Source organism: Peromyscus maniculatus, chromosome 8 (assembly GCF_049852395.1).
Source record: "Peromyscus maniculatus bairdii isolate BWxNUB_F1_BW_parent chromosome 8, HU_Pman_BW_mat_3.1, whole genome shotgun sequence".
NCBI lineage: Eukaryota > Metazoa > Chordata > Mammalia > Rodentia > Cricetidae > Peromyscus > Peromyscus maniculatus.
The window spans coordinates 81,017,724-81,036,922 of record NC_134859.1 but is presented as its reverse complement, the minus strand read 5'-3'; the positions used below and the strand labels follow the sequence as shown (position 1 = coordinate 81,036,922).

The 19,199-nt window shown below is 41.1% G+C and overlaps 1 protein-coding gene across 11 annotated transcripts in view; it reads right to left on the bottom strand.

Moving 5' to 3' along the window:
- The window catches only part of Spag9 (sperm associated antigen 9), a 142,545-nt gene that overhangs the window by 52,435 nt on the left and 70,911 nt on the right, over nt 1-19,199 (bottom strand). For 6 of the 11 annotated variants that reach the window (XM_076543169.1, XM_076543171.1, XM_076543166.1 and 3 more), the window contains 3 exons: nt 8,910-8,951; nt 2,541-2,748; nt 1,263-1,362 (listed from right to left, as the gene is read on the bottom strand). In XM_076543169.1, coding sequence (XP_076399284.1) covers nt 1,263-1,362; nt 2,541-2,748; nt 8,910-8,951 — 350 coding nt within the window. The remainder of the gene's footprint in view (nt 1-1,262; nt 1,363-2,540; nt 2,749-8,909; nt 8,952-19,199) is intronic. The other 5 variants (XM_076543168.1, XM_076543170.1, XM_076543174.1 and 2 more) reach the window with 1 other exon arrangement.

Genomic DNA, 19,199 nt, shown 5'->3' with positions numbered 1-19,199 from the left:
TCTCCTCTATTGCAAGAATCCTAAATGATCTTATAATAAAAAACTGGGGGCTGGAAAGATGGCTCAGAGGTTAAGAGCACTGACTGCTCTTCCAGAGGTCCTGAGTTCAATTCCCAGCAACCACATGGTGGCTCAGAACCATCTGTAATGAGATCTGGCGCCCTCCTCTGTATACATAATAAATAAATAAATCTTAGAAAAAAAAAAAAAAAAAAGAAAGAAATTAAAGATGCTATTGTATGAATCGTTTAAAAAAAAAAAAAAAAAAAAAGCCGGGCGGTGGTGGCGCACGCCTTTAATCCCAGCACTCGGGAGGCAGAGCCAGGCGGATCGCTGTGAGTTCGAGGCCAGCCTGGGCTACCAAGTGAGCTCCAGGAAAGGCGCAAAACTACACAGAGAAACCCTGTCTCGAAAAAACCAAAAAAAAAAAAAAAACTGGAGCCAGATATTAGAGTGAAACCTGAAAGATCAGAGAAGAGCAAGCTACACTCCTCAGCCTGACAGAGCCTCTGCAAGAGAGGGAATTCCTGTCTCCTCCCTCCTTATATTCCTTTCTCTGTCCAGCCATATCTCAATCTTTCTACTGCTGGGATTAAAGGTATGTGATCCCAAGTACTGGAATTAAAGGTGTGTGCTACCACTGCCTGGCTGTTTCTCTTTTAGACTGAATTAATCTCATGTAGCCCAGTGTAGCCTTGAATTCACAGAAATCCAAACAGATCTCTGTCTCTGCCTCCTCAGTGCTAGGATTAAAGGTGTGTGCCACCACTGCCTGACCTCTGTGGCTAACTCTGTGGCTGGCTCTGTCCTCTGATCTTCAGCCAAGCTTTAGTTCTTAGATTACAAACACATCACCACACTCCTCCTAGGAATCCAGCAAGAAGACATCATCTTGGAAATAAAGAACAGCCCACACTGGAAAACTGAACCAGCACGGCCTTGATCTTGGACTTCCTAGCTTGAGAATTATGAGAAAATAAATCTCTGTTCTTTAGACACAAATCAGTATCTACTGTTGCAGCAACACAGACAAAAACACCATCCTCCCTTATGTCCTAATTCCTAATGCTGCCAGATGAATTTCTCCCAAAATTTAAAACACGAACAATATGCAGCTTCAAAGGCAGAAACTGAATTTTACAGTACTAATGTTTCTTTAGCACAATATGAACTGATCTTGTTTAGTCAGAAACAAGGTCAGAATGCCAGTTAGAATGACAAAAAAAAAGAAAGAGAATCACAGAATGTGACTTTTTCAGTACCTTGAACCTTTATATCCACTGAGGTCTTTGTCCATATCCAATTCAGGAGTGGATTCAATGATTGCTTGAACCTCTGATTTCTCCTCATTTTCAGCAGAGTCTAAGGGTAGAAATAATGAAATAAATGCATGTATTCTATATATGTATGAAAACTCTCTTGCCTTTATGGTTTTAAATACAACTACTGAATGAGTATTTTTGAAAACTCTCAAGGTTGTGTTCTAGGAAACATGAGGTTAGACAATGTCACATACTGAGTTAACAGTCAATCTCCAGAACTAGTTAAGTAACCAACACTAGTGTTTTCATCTATAGTTCTAGGACACATAATACAACAACATATCATAGGGACTGATAACTATTCCTATTTAGGGGGTGTGGTGGTTTGAAAGAAACTGGTCCTCAAAGGGAGTGGCACTTTTAGGAAGTGTGGCCTTGTTGGAAGAAGGGTGTCACTTGGGGGGGGAGGGGAGAGCTTCTCTCAGTGTGACAGTCAGTCCACTTCCTGTTGTGTTGAGTCAAGATGGAGGACTCTCAGCTCCAGCACCAGATCTACCTGCATGTTGTCATGCTCCCCATTCTGATAATAATGTACAGAACCTCTGAAACTGTAAGCAAGCCACCTCAATTAAACATTTTTATTTATAAGAGTTGCCACAGTCATGGTGTCTCTTCACAACAATAAAAAACCCCAACCAAGACAAGGGGGATGCCAACTGCCCAAGACAGTGGTTCATGCCTGTAATCTCAGTACATGGGAAGTAGAGGCAAGAGATTCAGGAGTTGAATAAATGTCACGCCTGGCCACATAGTGATCTTGAGGCCAGCCTAGGATACATGATACTATTTCAAAAAAGCAAGCAAGCAAACAAACAATAAAGGGGGTGATGGTATTGGCATGGTTTGCACGTGTCTATAGTCCCATATATTCAGAAGCTAAGGCATGAGGACCACTTAGTTCAAAGCTACAACATAGTGAGGCTCTATCATAAGCAAACAGACCTATGTAAGGGGATGGAACACAATAGAGGTAGAGAACAACAGGAAATGGTACCTTAGTGTCTTTAAGCCCTTTTCTTAGTCACTAATATTTTTCTCTCCAAAACTTTGCATAGGCGTTACTTCTTTCAAACTTACTTAAAATTAAAAATAACAAATGATCTCTTTCTTTTATATATTTAGAGCAGGTAATACCTCTAGAAATGTATTTTCTCATACTTAATACGTATTAAGTTAACTGAATGAGAATTTTGCTAGTAAGAACTTGGAGTCACTTACCTGTAGATACATTTCTAGTCTCTTGGGCAACCTGTACTTCTATATGTTTGCTTATCTCTGACTTATTTGGTGTATCTGTGCCTTTTACAAGTCCTTCATTATCATCCTTTGAGGGAGTATCAGGAGGAATCGCTGACACATCTGAATTTGCTGTTGAAGCTGGAGTGGTAGCTTTAGATCCGCCTTGACTAATATCAGAAAGTTCATCCTATAAATCAAAGTAATTAAGAAAAATTTAAAGCAGGTAATTTATTCTAAAATACCTCAAATGAGTTAAAAAATAAACCTGCCCAAAGTTATATTTAAAAAAACAAAAAACACAGAAAGAATAATTGATAGTAGACTATCTATAAATAATTGGGTAATATTTAAATAAATCCTGAGCCAGTGAGGTGCCTTAGTGCTGCAGTTCCCAACCTGTGGGTTGTGACCCCTTTAGAGGACAAAGGACCCTTTCACAAGGGTCTCATGTCAGATATCCAACATATCAGGTATTTATGTAATGACTCCTAACAGTAGCAAAATTACAGTTAGGAAGTAGCAGTGAAACTGTACACAAGGGTCAGCGTTAGGAAGGCTGAGAACCACAGGTTTAATGGATTAAGTGCTTACGGTATAAATAATCTGATTTCCACCTCTGGACCCCAAGTCAAGGTAGAAAGACAGAACTGACTCCAACGTTATCTGTTGACCACCACCACACAGATGTCATATACACTCAATAATAATAAATACAATTGATTTTGCTGCTGTTGCTTTTGTTTTCCGAGACAGGTTTTTCCTGTGTACCCCTGGTTGTCCTGGAACTCATTCTATAGACCAGACTGGCCTTGAACTCAGAGATCCACCTGCCTCTGCCTCCTGGGTGCTGGGATTAAAGGTGTGCACCACCACTGCCTGACTACACAATTGATGTTTTTAAAAAGAGAAAAAAAAAAAAAAGGTTTTTTTTTTTTTTTCAGATAAAAATTATCTGTAGGGTATGTATATCAGTGCTTGCCTAACACCTGAGACCCTGGGTTTAATCCCTAGCACCACAGACATAATTTGAGAGCACCAAAATAAGAGAGAATGAGCTTTTTTTTTTTTTTTTTTTTAAATAAATCCATACAACAAAATACTATGTAGTATTTAAAAACTATGTTGTAAGGCCGGGTAGTGGTGGCACACGCCTTTAATATCAGCATTCTGGAGGCAGAGGCAGGCAGGTCTCTGTGAGTTCGAGGCCAGCCTGGTCTACAGAGTGTATTCCAGGACAGCCAAGGCTGTTACACGGGGAAGCCCTGTCTCGAAAAACCACACACACACACAAGTATAGTAGCTCATGCCTGTAATCATGGCACTCAGGAGACTGAAGCAAAAGGACTGTTGTAAGTTCAAGGCTAGCCTGAGCCACGCATGTCTTTAAGAGAGGGGAAGAGTACAGAGAGGAAGAGAGGAAAGGAGAGGGAGAGCTCTGTGTTGTAGGGCTGGGGTGTACCTTTGTGGTAGAGTGCTTGCCTAAGATTCATAATGTTCCCAAATCAATCCCCAGCAACACCAGAAACAAGGTTAAAAACAGTGGCTATATGAAGTCCAAACATTTGTTATTACCTGCGTTGTTTGGGGTGTATGTGTTCTTTTTTTTGCTTTGGCTTTGGATTTTGTTTCTTTCACTCTATAATGTTGCTGGCTCAATCTATGAAGTTCAGGCAGGCCTTTAACTTGGGATAGCCTTCCTAACTGGGCCACCAGAGTGCTGGTATTCTAAGTGGGGAGTACTAAACTCAGCTCCAAAGCATGTAAAATGACTAAAGTACCATATCATTTCTCTTTCTTATGATACCTTGTTATTCTTTCCAAAAATTTTGTTTAATTTTTTGAGACAGGGTTTCTCTGTGTAGTTTTGGTGCCTGTCCTGGATCTTGCACTGTATACCAGGCTGGCCTTGAACTCAGAGATCCATCTGGCTCTGCCTCCCAAGTGCTGGGATTAAAGGCATGCTCTTTCAGAAATTTATAATGATAAGCACATGCTACTTTTCTGATAAAGAAAAAGGTAAATTCTAGACAAATTTAAATGCAAATAATTAAATGAACTTCTCTTTTGGTTTGAGAGAAAGTTTTAAAGGAAAAAAAAGAAAACCATTCATACTTCTTAGTAACTCAAGGCTATGCATACATTATTTAACTGTTAGACATTACCCAGTGTAATATAAATCACATGCAATAAAGTTAGCTGAATTGTGCTAATTATTTTCTTCTGTGGATCTCAAATGCTAGACCCACTTCCAATGGTTAAAAAAAAGGAACAAATAAATTCTCCTGGTTACCTCCTACCCACCTCAAATAAAATAATCTTGAAATCCTTGGAATGGTGATTGGCACCTAACATAAAATTATCTGGAAAAATCTGCTAGTTTAAGCAAATGAGCTTGTTAGGAATGGAGTCAGAAAAAAGTGTCATTTGTCTGGATCCAGATGCTCACAATGCAACGAATATGAGCTGCCATCACTTCATCATGAACTCTGTCTTTTCTTTGATGTACAGGCCATTAAAAAATATAATAGCCAGTTAACCTGTATTTGTGTTTCATATGCATGAGTTCTTACTTGTTAAAGGTTTAAAACACAATACATCTATAAAAAATATAATGTGTTCCTAATGGAGACTCTCAAACCAATTAAGACTGTAGATTTGAAAAGCTCTAGACCAGTGATTTTCCTAATGCTGCAACCCTTTAATTCAGTTCATGTTGTGGTGACCTCCAACCATGAAATTATTTTGTTGCTATTTCATAACTGTAATTCTGTTACTGTTATGAATTGTAATGTAAACCTCTGATGTGCAGGATATCTGATATGTGACCCCCATGAATTGACCATTTGACCGAAAGGGGTTGTGACCCATAGATTGAGAACTGTTGCTCTAGAGAATTCTTTTTTTTTTTAATTTATTTATTTTATGTATGAGTACTCTATCTGCATGTATGCCTTTATGCCAAAAGAGGGCATGAGATCCCACTATAGCTGGTTGTGAGCCACCATGTGGTGGCTGGGAAATGAACTCAGAACCTCTGGATGAGCAGCAGCCAGTGCTCTTAACCTCTGAGCCATCTCTCCAGCACCTCTAGAGAATTCTTAATCAAGTGCATCTATACAGAGTTTTAAAAAGATTATATTGCTTAAGTTATCTGGGCAAAAAAAATCGAGATGAGGATTTGTTTTTTTTGTTTTTTCTCCCTCTTATCTATCATTCTAGCTATTAATACCTTGACCCCAATGTCTAGTTATTTTCACCTTAAGATTTTTTTTTTTTTTTTTTTTTTTTTTTTTTGGTTTTTTTCGAGACAGGGTTTCTCTGTGTAGCTTTGCGCCTTTCCTGGAACTCACTTGGTAGCCCAGGCTGGCCTCGAACTCACAAAGATCCGCCTGGCTCTGCCTCCCGAGTGCTGGGATTAAAGGCGTGCGCCACCACGCCCGGCTGATTTTTTTTATCTAGTAATTAAGGAGTTCATAGTATATACAGTTTGGCAAAAAATCCTCCTCCTGAATACATCTGTGCACCTGAAAGCATGAAGTCAAAGAACCAGGGAAGAGCCAAACCTAAGAAAGAAGCAATGTCAGAGTACAGGGGAGTGGTGAAGTTAAAACCTCCTTGGAAGGACATCACTCTCACACACACACACACTCACACACACACCACACACACACACACACACACACACACACACACACACACACACACACACACGTCAGAGTTGCCCTGGGTTACCCAATAACCTGAGATCCATAACTTCCACTTCATACTTTCGCCACATAAAAATATCTTACACTTTTTAAAATAGCTCACTGTGTGGGCTGTACTTCTGTCAGCCGGATCTTAGGGATACAGCATGAGCATCAAGGAGACCTTTGTTCTAAATCTGAGGGGGAACATTTTCAAAGGAGCCCATTTTCCTTGGCCTTGCAGACAGTGATGACAAAGTTCCTATGTAAAAAGCAAAAAAGCACTTTGACAAGAAGCCGATTAATACAATGTTTGATGTAGCAGAGAGACTCCAGCCTCTGTCTCATGGAGTGCTAGGATTACAAGTAGAAGCTATCTTGTCCAACCCTAGTGCTTTTGTTTGGCAAGTTCTGAGATGTTTTATATTTACATGAACATACCTAACAATACACATAAAATCACACACTTAAATATGGGAGTTGGGATGGAGGCTTATACTTTTCATCCCAGCACTAGAAAGCTGAGGCAGAAGGATAATGAGCTAAAAATCAGTTACAGCTACATAGAAACCTTGCCTTAAAACTTAAAAAAAAAAAAAAAAAAAAAAAAAAGCCAGGTGATGGTGGCACACACCTTTAATCCCAGCACTCAGGAGGCAGAGGCAGGCAGATCTCTGAGTTCGAGGCCAGCCTGGTCTACCAAGAGTGTTCTGGGACAGCAAAGAACAGCTAAGGATACACAGAGAAACCTGGTCCTAAAAACCAAAAGAAAAAAAAACTAAAAAAAATAAAGCAGGCAGATATCCTTGAGTTTGAGGCTAACCTGGTCTACATAGCAAGTCCCAGGCTAGCAAAGGCTTCACAATGAGACTTTATCCCCAAAATAAATAAATATAAACACACACATACATACATAAAGTAATTGTTATGTTGTTTTTATTATGAAGTAAAAAAAAAATTGTGTCATTACTTTTGGTCTCATTTGGGGCATCAGGGTAAAAGCAATCTGACCTCTGTAATATTTCCTACTGGGTGTTTTTCTTATCAGGCTAATAAAAGTCTAAAAACTAGAGAGATGGCCTAGTGGTTAATAGTAGCCATTCTTCCAGAGGATCCAGGTTTAATTCCCAGCATCCACATGGTAACTAATACCATCTCTAATTCTAATTCCAGGAGATCCAGTGAACCTACCACAGCCTCCATGGGTGCCAGGCACACATATACTGCATAAACAGACATACAGGCAAAATCATTTAAAATAAAAATAAATAAATCTTAAGCTGGGAGTGCACGCCTTTAATCCCAGCACTGGCAATGGCAACACTGCCTGGTCTACCTAACAAGTTCAAGGATAGCCAGGGCTACATAGAGAAACCCTGTCTCAAAAAACAAGAATAAACAAAAAGGAGGAGGAGGGAGAAGGAAGGAAGGAAGGGAGGGAGGGAGGGAGGGAGGGAGGGAGGGAGGGAGGGAGGGAGGGAGGGAGGAAGGAAGGGAGGAAGGAAGGAACTAATCAAGGGGAAAACAGCTTTTTTCAGCATTTTATTCTCTGTATAAGTATGTGTGCAGAGGACAACCTCAGGTGGCTTCCCTAGGCATTGTCCATTCTTTTTTTTTTTTTTTTTTAAAGACAGGGTAGCTCATTGGTCCAGCATACATCAAATAAGCTAGTCTAGCTGGCCAGTGAGCCTGAGGGATGGATCTGCCTGCCTATGCCTACCCATCACTGGTATTACAAATTCCCACCAGCTATCTCCCCAGCCTATCTGCTTTTCAGATTTAAAGCTTTTAAAATGGATGAAAGCAAACAAGTAACCAGCCCATAGAAAATCCTCAGCTGGAACATCCACCACCTTGTAATTTTATGCTGATGTTACTTTCTTCCCAAATAACTCAGCCTTGAAAGCAACTGGTATAGACTCTTTTGGTTCACAATTCTACAACACACAAGTGCATTAAAAGGGGGGGGGGGTGTAGGAAGATTCCTACAAGAGTTTGTGACTCAAAGGAACATGGAATCAAAACTTTAGACACGGATAGGTAAAATATATGTGGAATATATTCGGGTAATTAAGGAAAGGCAGGAATGCCCTAATCTTGAGGATATTCTGAAAGAGAAAGACCCTGTTTCACTTCACTGCTGAGTGGCTTCTCTAGACCTGGGTTAGCTGCTGACCTGGACCATGGACAGTCTTCCTGCGTGCGTCAAGTCTGACAGCAGCAGACTCTTCACAGTTGTTCTGGGAACAAAGTTGAATGGAGCCCTGAGTAGAGCTGAAGAAAACCATTAAAGCTGGGGAAGTAGCCCTTGGTAAAAATGACACCCTGGGCAAGGCTAGACAAGCTTTGTATACCTGCCCTAAGCAAAGACTGTTCAAAGTTTCTTACCCAGAGTTGGATAAATGGAAACAGACTGAATTTTTCACAAAATGCACTTACATGTTTTAAATTTCAAAACTCTTACTGTGAAGGAGGAGCAAATTATAGTCACAGTAAAGCCCTGTCAAGCACTGTAAATTATTTTCTTCTGCATTTCAGAGAATAACATCAAGATTCTTCCAAACTGAGCATGTGATATCTGGAGAATAGCAGTTTGAGAAAGGAACCAATAGTTAACCTCTTCTGTTTACTTTCTGCAAATGTTCTGAGTCACCATTCTCACCTCCTGTTCTACAGCCTTCAGAGGTTCAGGACTATGGCTGACCTGGGTAGAGGGAAAGATTATAAAAGAAAAAAATATGTATTTACTCGGTGTTAACAAATCTGTCTTTTTGGTTTATACTATTTCTTAGGCTATAGCTCCATCTATTAACTCCTGTGTTTAAAATGAGGGTTTTGAAAGTCAGGTACAGCAATGCCTGCCCTCTCAGTCCTAGCTCTGGAAAGCTAAGGCAGAAGACTGAGGGCTGAATGCTGACTTGGGCTTCCTGGTCACTTCTGGGCCAGCCTTGGAACACAGCGAGTCCTTGTCTAGGGTGGGATGGCTTGCCAAGACTGACAGCCTAAGTTCAATCTTCAGAACCACATGGTAGGATAGAACCAATTCCTGAAAGTTGTCCCCTGACTCCTACATGCACACATGAACAAATGCATGCACACACGCACACACGAACAAATGCATGCACACATGCACACGCACATACATTTTTTTAAATATAAAAGACATTAAGACCATATCTCAAGAAACAAAAATTATAGTTGGCAATGGTGATGCACGTCTTTAAATCCAGCCCTGGGAGGCAGAAGCAGGCAGATCTCTGAGTTAGAGGCCAGTGTAGTCTACAGAGTGAGTTCTCTGTGTAGCCAGGGCTACACAGAGAAACCCTGTCTTGGAAAAAAAAAATTACAAAAGAGAAAGCTTAGTGTTTCTTTGGTTTTGAATTACTCCTGCTAAGATTCCAGTTTCAAATATCTTACTTCATATTTTCTTTTATTATTGTTGTTATTGTGTGTGTGGTGTATGGGCAAACATATACCACAGCACATGTACAGAAGTCAGAGGACATCTTTTTGGTCCCCCCCACCCCCTCTAATTTTCCAGAGCTGAGGACCGAACCTAGGGCCTTGTGCTCACTAGGCAAGCGCTCTACCACTGAGCTAAATCCCCAACCCCGCCTTCTCTTGTTGGGCAGGGTCTTTGGTATTTCTAGTGCTTCCCTGCATACTCCAGCCTAACTGGACCCCACGCTTCTTGCTGGGTTACAGGTGTTGTACACGGCTGCTGGGGACTGAACTGGGGCTCTCAGGCGTGCGTGGGAACTTTACCTGCTGAACCATCTCACTGTTCTTACCTTACACTTTTGGATGAGTCACTGGTGACAGACAGTTCCTTTACTACTTCTATAACCCCATGAAAATCTTCCTGACACATATGCCAGTCACCATGAACATCCAACAGAGCAAAAATTCCAACGTGGCACACTTGAAAATGTTTACTATGTCCTTTCTTTTCCCCTCATCATTACTGAAACTGTTAAATAACGCCAAGGATCAAAAAGTAGCAATTTTTTAAAAAATTTATTTATAGCTATAATTTTCCCTCTCAGACAAAACAAAACAAAAAACAAAAAAGCAAACAGGGACTGTTTTTAACCTAAAGTGACGTTAAATTTTAAATATTCTTGGTTTGTAAATTTATCCAACTCCCCTACCACCTGATTTAATTCTTAGGTAGGTTTGGGATATGTATCTATAATCCTAACATTTAGAAGGCAGAGGCAGAAGGATCAAGAGTTCAAGGGAAGTCTCTGATACACAGGGAGTTCCAGACCACTCTGGGATACATGGGAACAGGTCTCAAAAAAAAGCTGGTAGGAGAAGATTTAATTCTTATTTACATTGTTTGCATTATTTATCCATAATTGTTAGCCCCTAATTTATTTTTTTATATTAGAAACTGAATGACAGATATAAAAAAATCACACATATTCATACTAAATATAAAAAAGTTGGCAAAATTATATTTAATATTTTAATTAAATTAAGCTTTGTAGAAAACAAGCAAATAGTATTAGCTATCAGAGTAATGTAAAGCAAAACTCACTGAGGCCATGCATGGCGATGCAGGCCTTTAGTCCTACCTAGTAGGAGGCAGAAGCAGGCTGATTTCTTTGAGTCTGAGACCATCGAGATCTACCCACTAAATTCCAGGCTAGCCAGGAGCACATGATAACAATCTGTCTCAATTTAAAAAAAATCAATTTAACTTAAAAATAAAACAAAAACTCACTGAGATTCCACCTTACTCCAGTTTGCATGGCAATCATTAAGAAAACAAATAACAAAGGCTGGGGAGAATGTGACCAAATGAGAACGTCTATATCCTGCAAACTAGCCCAGCCCCTGTAGAAATCAACCTGGGAGGCTCCTCAAAAACTAAAAATCATCTAGCATCTAACCCAACTAACTGCTCATGGATATTCAAAGAACGCCAAGCTGACACCCCAGGGAGACATCTGCACATCAGTGTCTACTGTAGCACTCTGCACAATAGCTGTGGAGTCAGCAGAGGAGTTCAACAACAGAGGGAGAAGAGAAATGTGGAGTATATTCAATGAAAAAAGGAAACAAAGGGACTGGATTATACTTACCTGGATAAAGTGCTCGCCATGCAAGCGTGAAGATCTAAGTTTGAATCCCAGAACCCATGGAAAGCCCCTCAAAGTAGCAGTGTCTAATTCCAGTGCTCCTAAAGCAGAAGCAGGAGAACACCCTGCTTTGAAGACCCTGTCTCAAGCAGGGTAGAGAGAGGTAAGACTGACAGACAACCTCGCCTCTCATGCTGTAGCACACACATTCTTGCACAGACCCACACACAAACATGCATATCTCACATGCCCACTCTTTTTAAAGAGATTAAAACTGGGAGGTCCTCTCTACACGAGAACAGAGACTGCTAGGAACGGTGGCACACACCTTCAGTCTCCGCACTCAGGAGGCAGAGAGTGAGCAGATCTACCTGAGATCAAGGCCAGCCTGGGCTACACAGTGAATTCCAAACTGGCCAGAGCAACACAGTAAAACCCTTATCTAAAAATAAATAAATACTACCAAGAAATAGTGTTAAGGGCTGAAGAGGTTAAGAGCCCTAGCTTCTCTTCGAGAGGGCCAGGATTTGGTCTACAACTCTAGATTTGTGGGATCCAACGCCTTCTTCTGACCTCAGCACCAGGTACACAGGTGGTAGACATACATACAAGTAGGCAAAGCACTCATACATATAAAAAAATTAAAAACTGTAAGTATGTGTAATCAATAAGCACATGTAAAAGCTAAGGTCTGTCCTGGGCATGGTGGCACAAACTTCATTTTCAAATAGTGTTGTTTATTTAGGTTTTTATTCATTTTTGTTCTCAACATCTTGGTAACATACATACAACACAATAAATGTGCAACAAAAGCCAGGCCTGGTATCTTATGCCTACAAGTCTTGTGCCTACAATCCCAACACTTAGGAGGATGAGATGGAGGGCTGCTTTAAATTCAAGGCTAGCTTGGACACACAGTGAGTTCTAGACCAACCTGGACTAGAGTGAGACCTGTTTCCAAAACAAAAAGAAACAAATGTCCACAAAGAAATAATTCTTTTTTTCACAAAGCAAAAGTTTAAATGAATGATAAGACCAAGTCTATCCTTTTATGATTTTACACCATCGTGAGCTATCAAATAGGGATACATATGTGGGAGAAAATATACAGACAAAAACTGTAACTATAGGACAAATTCCCTATGTTCTGTCACAAGCATGAATATGAAACCGCAATGCATAATTCATTTTCTGCTAAAATTCCATTTTTAGTTTTAATTTCTGCTATAGTATAAAATTATCTCAAAAGTTAAAAAAAACTTTGTTATTTTAAAATTTAAGATAATACATTTCCTAAGAGGAATAAGACAGCAAGAATTTGGTGTGGCTACTATCGAAATTCAAGCTTGTGAGGACCATGGAAACAGGAACAATTCCTGAACTCTACCACACACAGAGGAGGACAGGAAAACTCTCAGCAAGAATGCTGGCTCTGTTTAGTTTCCTGCTCTGTATGCTAAGCACATCCCCTGAAGAATGTAGCACACACTGACCACTGCCTTTACATACCAGCTCCTGCCAACATGAGCCTCTCAAGGTCGTTCTACAGAAGTATTTCACACCATAATTTTGTAAAAGGACTCAACAAAAATTTCCTAAGTAGGTATCAATCCAGTCCTTTTAGTTATTTAAAATTGCTTTTCTCAGTTCTAAAAGTCACATCCTGATAACAATCCATATCCCAGAATACTATTCAAAGGGAATCCTGTTTGGGGAATATATATATATATATATACACACACATGTGAGTGGGCAGTTATAAGCAAATATATTATCCTATTTGCAGACTTTTCATGTTCATTTTTTAACCTTGGTTGGTTACTCAGCACAGCATTGCTTATAGCAACAAAACCTAAGAAAAACTGAGATGTCCCATTCAAGGAAGACTGGAATTGCAGTTGAGAATGTGATTGATGCTCTTCCCCTGCCCATCTACTAGGATTCTGATGTGCCTATTTTTCTTTTTACTCTTTTGTGGTCAATTCTCCTCCTGAATTCTTCTAGGCACACAAAAAACTAGTCTTTCTGGTTTGTTTTTCCTTCTACCCTGCCATTTCCACCCCTATCTTTTTTTCTTCTCCTCCCATCATGCTACCTTTCCTAAACAGGCTATTTTTCCTTTTATGAGTCACATGTACTTCTATTATTAGCTCTGCAACTCAAACTGCTTGAAACCAACATCCATAAATTGCCAAATTCGACCCTCCCTCATGTTCGCACTGGCTCAGGCTCAGACACCCAATGCCTGCCATCTCTACTTGGGTCAGCCTTTATTATTGTTTCAGGAATTGACATGTAAGTCAGACTGCCCTGCTGAAAGGATATCTATTCCTTACACTTCTGGAGCTCTGACTATCACCACAGATCTGACTTTGCTTGTTCTGTCCTCTCTAGTGACTGTCGGCCTGACCTGTGTAGAGAAAGACAGGCAAGATAAAGCACTGCTACACTACAGTACTGAGAGGATGACTACCATTGGAGGGACCGCCTTTTGTCTGCAAATTCCTCCTTTATTTCTCCAAATGTTATCAATTAGATGAAAAGGCTCACCTTAGGTATTTGCTTAACATGGATGAGACCCTGAGTTCCCATGATACCCCAGAACCAATGTGGGGCCACATTGGACAGAGGGGATCCTCACTTGAACATTTTCACTCATCCCCACACTTCTATGACACATTAAAAAAAAAAAAAAAAAAGACCAGATTTGCTCATTTGGTTTATTTTTACCAATTTACTTTGATCAATTCACTACAGTAAGAGATTTTGGTATATATATATATATATATATATATATATATATATATATATATTAAAATATAAAACTCTTTGTACTGATCTCTAAATTTTGATTTGAGAATATCAATCCAGTGTCCACAACAGAAGAGGGGGTTACTGAATAGAAGGACTGAGAACTCAAGACCAGCCCTTGAGGGGAAGAGGATGAGGGAGGAACAGAGTCAAGAGTAAGGCTTCATATAAACTGTGGTATTTGGGACTGGTCTTGAAAGGGTATGCCTGTAGTAGTAACTAAAGCAAGGTAAAACTTGAACGTAGAAAAATCTGGAAGAAATGCAACTGGATGCAGAAACCTAGAGTTTAGGAAAACAGTCATGGCTAGAGATAAACTTGTGAACAGCAAAGTTCAGACAACATGTACAGATATGGAACTTGAGCTAACTAGATTAGAAGAACTGCAGTATTTGCTCTCCAGTATTTTGAGGACTAAAAGGAAGTGAAACCAACAGAGAAGGGCAGGTGGGAGGTGAGACCATCCTGCATGAAAGAAACCTTTCAAGAACCTGAATGCACTCAAACTGGGAAATGACGAAAAAAGGCAAGGTAAGAACTGAGAACTTTCCATTGCATTTGCAAAGAAGGATGTTTGGGACCAGGTATGTTGGTGTTATAAGAAGATATGCTGTGGAATAATCCTTCCGTACACTGTGAAAATGTGTTGCTCTCATTGTTAAAAAAAAGGTGATTGGCCGATAGCTAGGAAGGATTTTCGGGGCAGAGAGAATGCTGGGAAGAAGAGTGGAGTCTGAGGAGTTGCCAGGAGATGCAGAGGGAGCAAGACATGCTGGAGGGCAGGTAAAGCCCTGAATCAAATGGCAATACATAGATGAATAGAAATGGGTTAATTTAAGTTGTAAGAGCTAGTTAGTAACAAGCCTAAGCTATGGCTGTGCTTTTATAATTATTAAGACTCCATGTCATTAATGAGGAGCCAGTGGTCCTGACAAAAAGGTTCAACTACAAAGATATGAGAGGAACAGGATGAAGAGAAATTGCTCCTCAAACATTCCCAAGTGTCACCCCAATATAGAGTGAAGGTATTGCTATAGTGTCTTCCTCACAAAACTATTTTGCATATTTCCATTTACTTGTCCACCCTCAGTTATCCAAAATTAAGCATCTTTCACTAAGCTATTCTCTGGTTTACCTTGCTTCCTTCCCATTATTTATTATGATTATCACATATTAATAATATTAAAGATTTCACTGTAATGTTTTCATGCTTGTATATATCTTGCATGGATCATGCTTAACATGTCCTTTGCTTTCTTTTTCTTTTCTATTAAATCTCTCTGTGTGTGTGCATGAATGGACACAGAAGACAACTTGAAGGAGGAATCCATTTTCTCTCTCTTTGTACTATGTGGATCCCAGGTATCTCACACTGTCAGGCTTGGTAAAAGGTGCCTTTACCTGATGATATATCTTGCTGATCCTTGCTTTGCTTTTTGTTTGTTTTGGTTATTTTAGAGCAGGTCTCTCTATGACAGTCCTGACTGTCCTGAAACTTATTATGTAGATCAGGTGGATTCAAATACAGAGATTTACCTGCCTCTACCTCCTGAGTGTTGGGATCAAATGTAGAACCACAATGCTGTCTGCTTTTTTTTTTTCCTACTCTTTTTCTTTTAAAGGCAGGGTTCTTACTGTATACCCCTGGCTGGTCTCAAACTCTCTATGACCAGCCTGGGCTTAAGCTCATAGAGATCTGCCTGCCTCTGCCTTCAAAGTTCTGGGATTAAAAGCAAGTGCTACACCCAGTTTTACTTTGCTTTCTTTTCTTTTTTTTTTTTCTTTTTTTTTTTTTTTGGTTTTTCGAGACAGGGTTTCTCTGTGTAGCTTTGCACCTTTCCTGGAGCTCACTTGGTAGCCCAGGCTGGCCTCGAACTCACAGAGATCCGCCTGCCTCTGCCTCCCGAGTGCTGGGATTAAAGGCGTGCGCCACCAACGCCCGGCTACTTTGCTTTCTTAATGGAACATAACAATACCTGAAATTCTATCATTTATTTACTTGTCTACCACCACAAAAATGTATTAGGAAATATGTTTTAAAAAAGGCTTGAACAAGTTTTAGTTGTATCACTCTCAGAAACCCTCGTAATTCTTGTTCACTGTTGACATATTTCACACAGTAGGAAATTTTCAATAAATCAAAAAGTTCATAATTTTACCATCATTGGCAAATCTCCTTTGTAGCATTCCTCCAAAGTTTTCTATTGCCTCCTGTTTAAAACTCATCTTATGATTTTTCTCACAGATCATTCTCATATATTAATCTTACTTCAAAAAAAGCTGTGCTAGCAAAATGAATGATTTATAATCATGACTTTCGATTTTTCTTTTCACAATGAAGTCAAAGCATGCCCTCCCTAAGTTCTCAGGAGAAATGAGAGTTGCAGCAACCATGTAAAAAGTTGGAAATATCAGGCCCAGCGGCGGCCCACAGAAGTAGACGGGCCCAGCGGCGGCCCGCTGAGGTAAACGGGCCCGGCGGCAGCGGCCGACAGGGACATTCAGGCCCGGCAGCAGCCGGCAGAGACATTCAGGCCCAGCGGCGGCCCACAGGGGTGGACAGGCCCGGCGCCAGAGACAAGCAGACGCAGGTGGGCCTGCGGCGGCGGCCCGCGGAGGTAGACGGGCCCAGCAGCAGCCCGCTGAGGTAGACGGGCCCGGCGGCGACAGCCTACAGGGATATTCGGGCCCGGAGGCAGCCGGCAGAGACATTCGGTCCCAGCGGCGGCCCACAGAGGTAGACAGGCCCGGCGGCAGAGACAAGTAGACGCAGGTAGGCCTGCGGCGGGGGCCGGTGGAGGTAGACGGGCCCAGCGGCGGCAGCCGACAGGGATATTCAGACCCAGCGGCAGCCGGCAGAGACATTCAGGCCCAGCGGCGGCCCACAGAAGTAGACGGGCCCAGCGGCGGCCCGCGGAGGTAGACGGGCCCAGCAGCAGCCCGCTGAGGTAGACGGGCCCAGCGGCGGCAGCCGACAGAGATATTCAGGCCCGGCAGCAGCCGGCAGAGACATTCAGGCCCAGCAGCGGTCCACAGAGGTAGACAGGCCCGGCGGCGAAGACAAGCAGACGCAGGTAGGCCTGTGGCGGCGGCCTGTGGAGGAAGACGGGCCCAGCGGCAGCCTGCTGAGGTAGACGTGCAGCGGCCGACAGGGACATTCAGGCCCGGTGGCGGCCCCCAGAGGCAGACAGACCCAGCGGCAGCTGACAGGGACATACAGGCCCGGCGGCGGACCGCAGAGGTAAACAGGCCCAGGGACGGAGACAAGCAGACACAGCTTGGAACAGGGACGCCCCTAACCCCAACATCTGGGGAAGAAGCTATCTCCGTGGGTCAGAACCAGAACGAATCTGAACACTCCGTCTGAGGACAACCCAGGGCCCAGCTGCTGATCCTGTGAAACCCAACAACTTGGAGGTGTTGGTGAGACTACCCTGCTCAGCTGAAACCCATCTGGGAGAGGATTCAGATGCCTACAGTTTGAAGTCTGAAGAAACAAGATCAGCTGAGGAGTTGACAAATGAACAAAAAGTGACCTGAGAACACAGAAGAAGGCGCTACCCAGACACCAAACCAGATCACCAGAATCATAAGTATATAATTCACCGATCGAAATCAGCTGCCCCTGAAGAAATAGCCCAAAAGCACCAATTTAACCAAGAACCCCTACTAAACCAAGACTAAAAATTAGAACAAGAGAGGCACTCTCAGACACAGACACCACCTGCACCTCACAGAGGAAGAGATGAGTAGGCGCCAGTGCAAAAATACAGGCAACAACATAAAGACCTATATGGCAACATCAGAACCTAGTGATTCTACACCTGCAAGACCTAAACATACCATGACAGAAGAAACAGAAGAAATCAACCCTAAAAATGACATTAAGAAGATGATAGAGGCCCTTAAAGAAGAAATAAAACATTCCCTCAATGAGGAAATAAAAACTTTCCTTAAAGAGGAATTGAAAAACTACCTTAAAGAGGAAATAAAAACTTTCCTTAAAGAGGAAATAAAAAACTCCCTTAAAGAGGAAATAAAAACTTCCCTTAAAGAGGAAATGAAAAACTCCATTAAAGAGGAAATAAAAAACTCCCTTAAAGAAATGGAAGAAAAAACGAACAAAAAATGGGAAGAAATCAAAGAAAGCCAAGAAAAAGCAATTAAACAGATGAAAGAAACATTCCAAGATCTGAAAAATGAATTTGAGACAATAAAGAAAACACATGCTGAGGGAATGCTGGAAATAGAAATCCTGACAAAACGAACAGGAACTACAGAAACAAGCATAACCAACCGATTGCAAGAGATGGAACAGAGAATCTCTGACACTGAAGACACGATAGAGAAAATAGATTCGTCAGTCAAAGAAAACAATAAAGACAAAAAAGTCCTAACACAAAACGTCCAGGAAATTTGGGACACCATGAAAAGACCAAACCTAAGAATAATAGGGATAGAAGAAGGAGAAGAATACCAACTCAAAGGCACAGAAAATATATTCAACAAAATCATAGAAGAAAACTTTCCTAACCTAAAGAAAGAAATACCTATGAAGATACAAGAAGCTTACAGAACACCGAATAGGCTGGATCCAAAAAAAAAGTCCCCTTGCCACATAATAATCAAAACACTAAACACACAGAATAAAGAAAAAATATTAAGAGCTGCAAAGGAAAAGGACCAAGTAACATATAAAGGCAAACCCATCAGAATAACACCAGACTACTCAATAGAGACTATGAAAGATAGAAGATCATGGACAAACCTCATGCAGACACTAAGAGACCATGGATGCCAACCCAGACTATTATACCCAGCAAAACTCTTAATCACCATAGGCGGAGTAAACAAAATATTCCAGGATAAAACCAGATTTAATCAATACCTGTCCACAAACCCAGCCCTACAGAAAGCACTAGAAGGGAAAATTCAACCCAAAGAAGCTAAACACATCCATGAAAAATCAAGCAATAGATAATCCTACACCAACATACACCACAGAAGGACAACACAACACAACCAAAAAAATAACAGGAATTAACAATCACTGG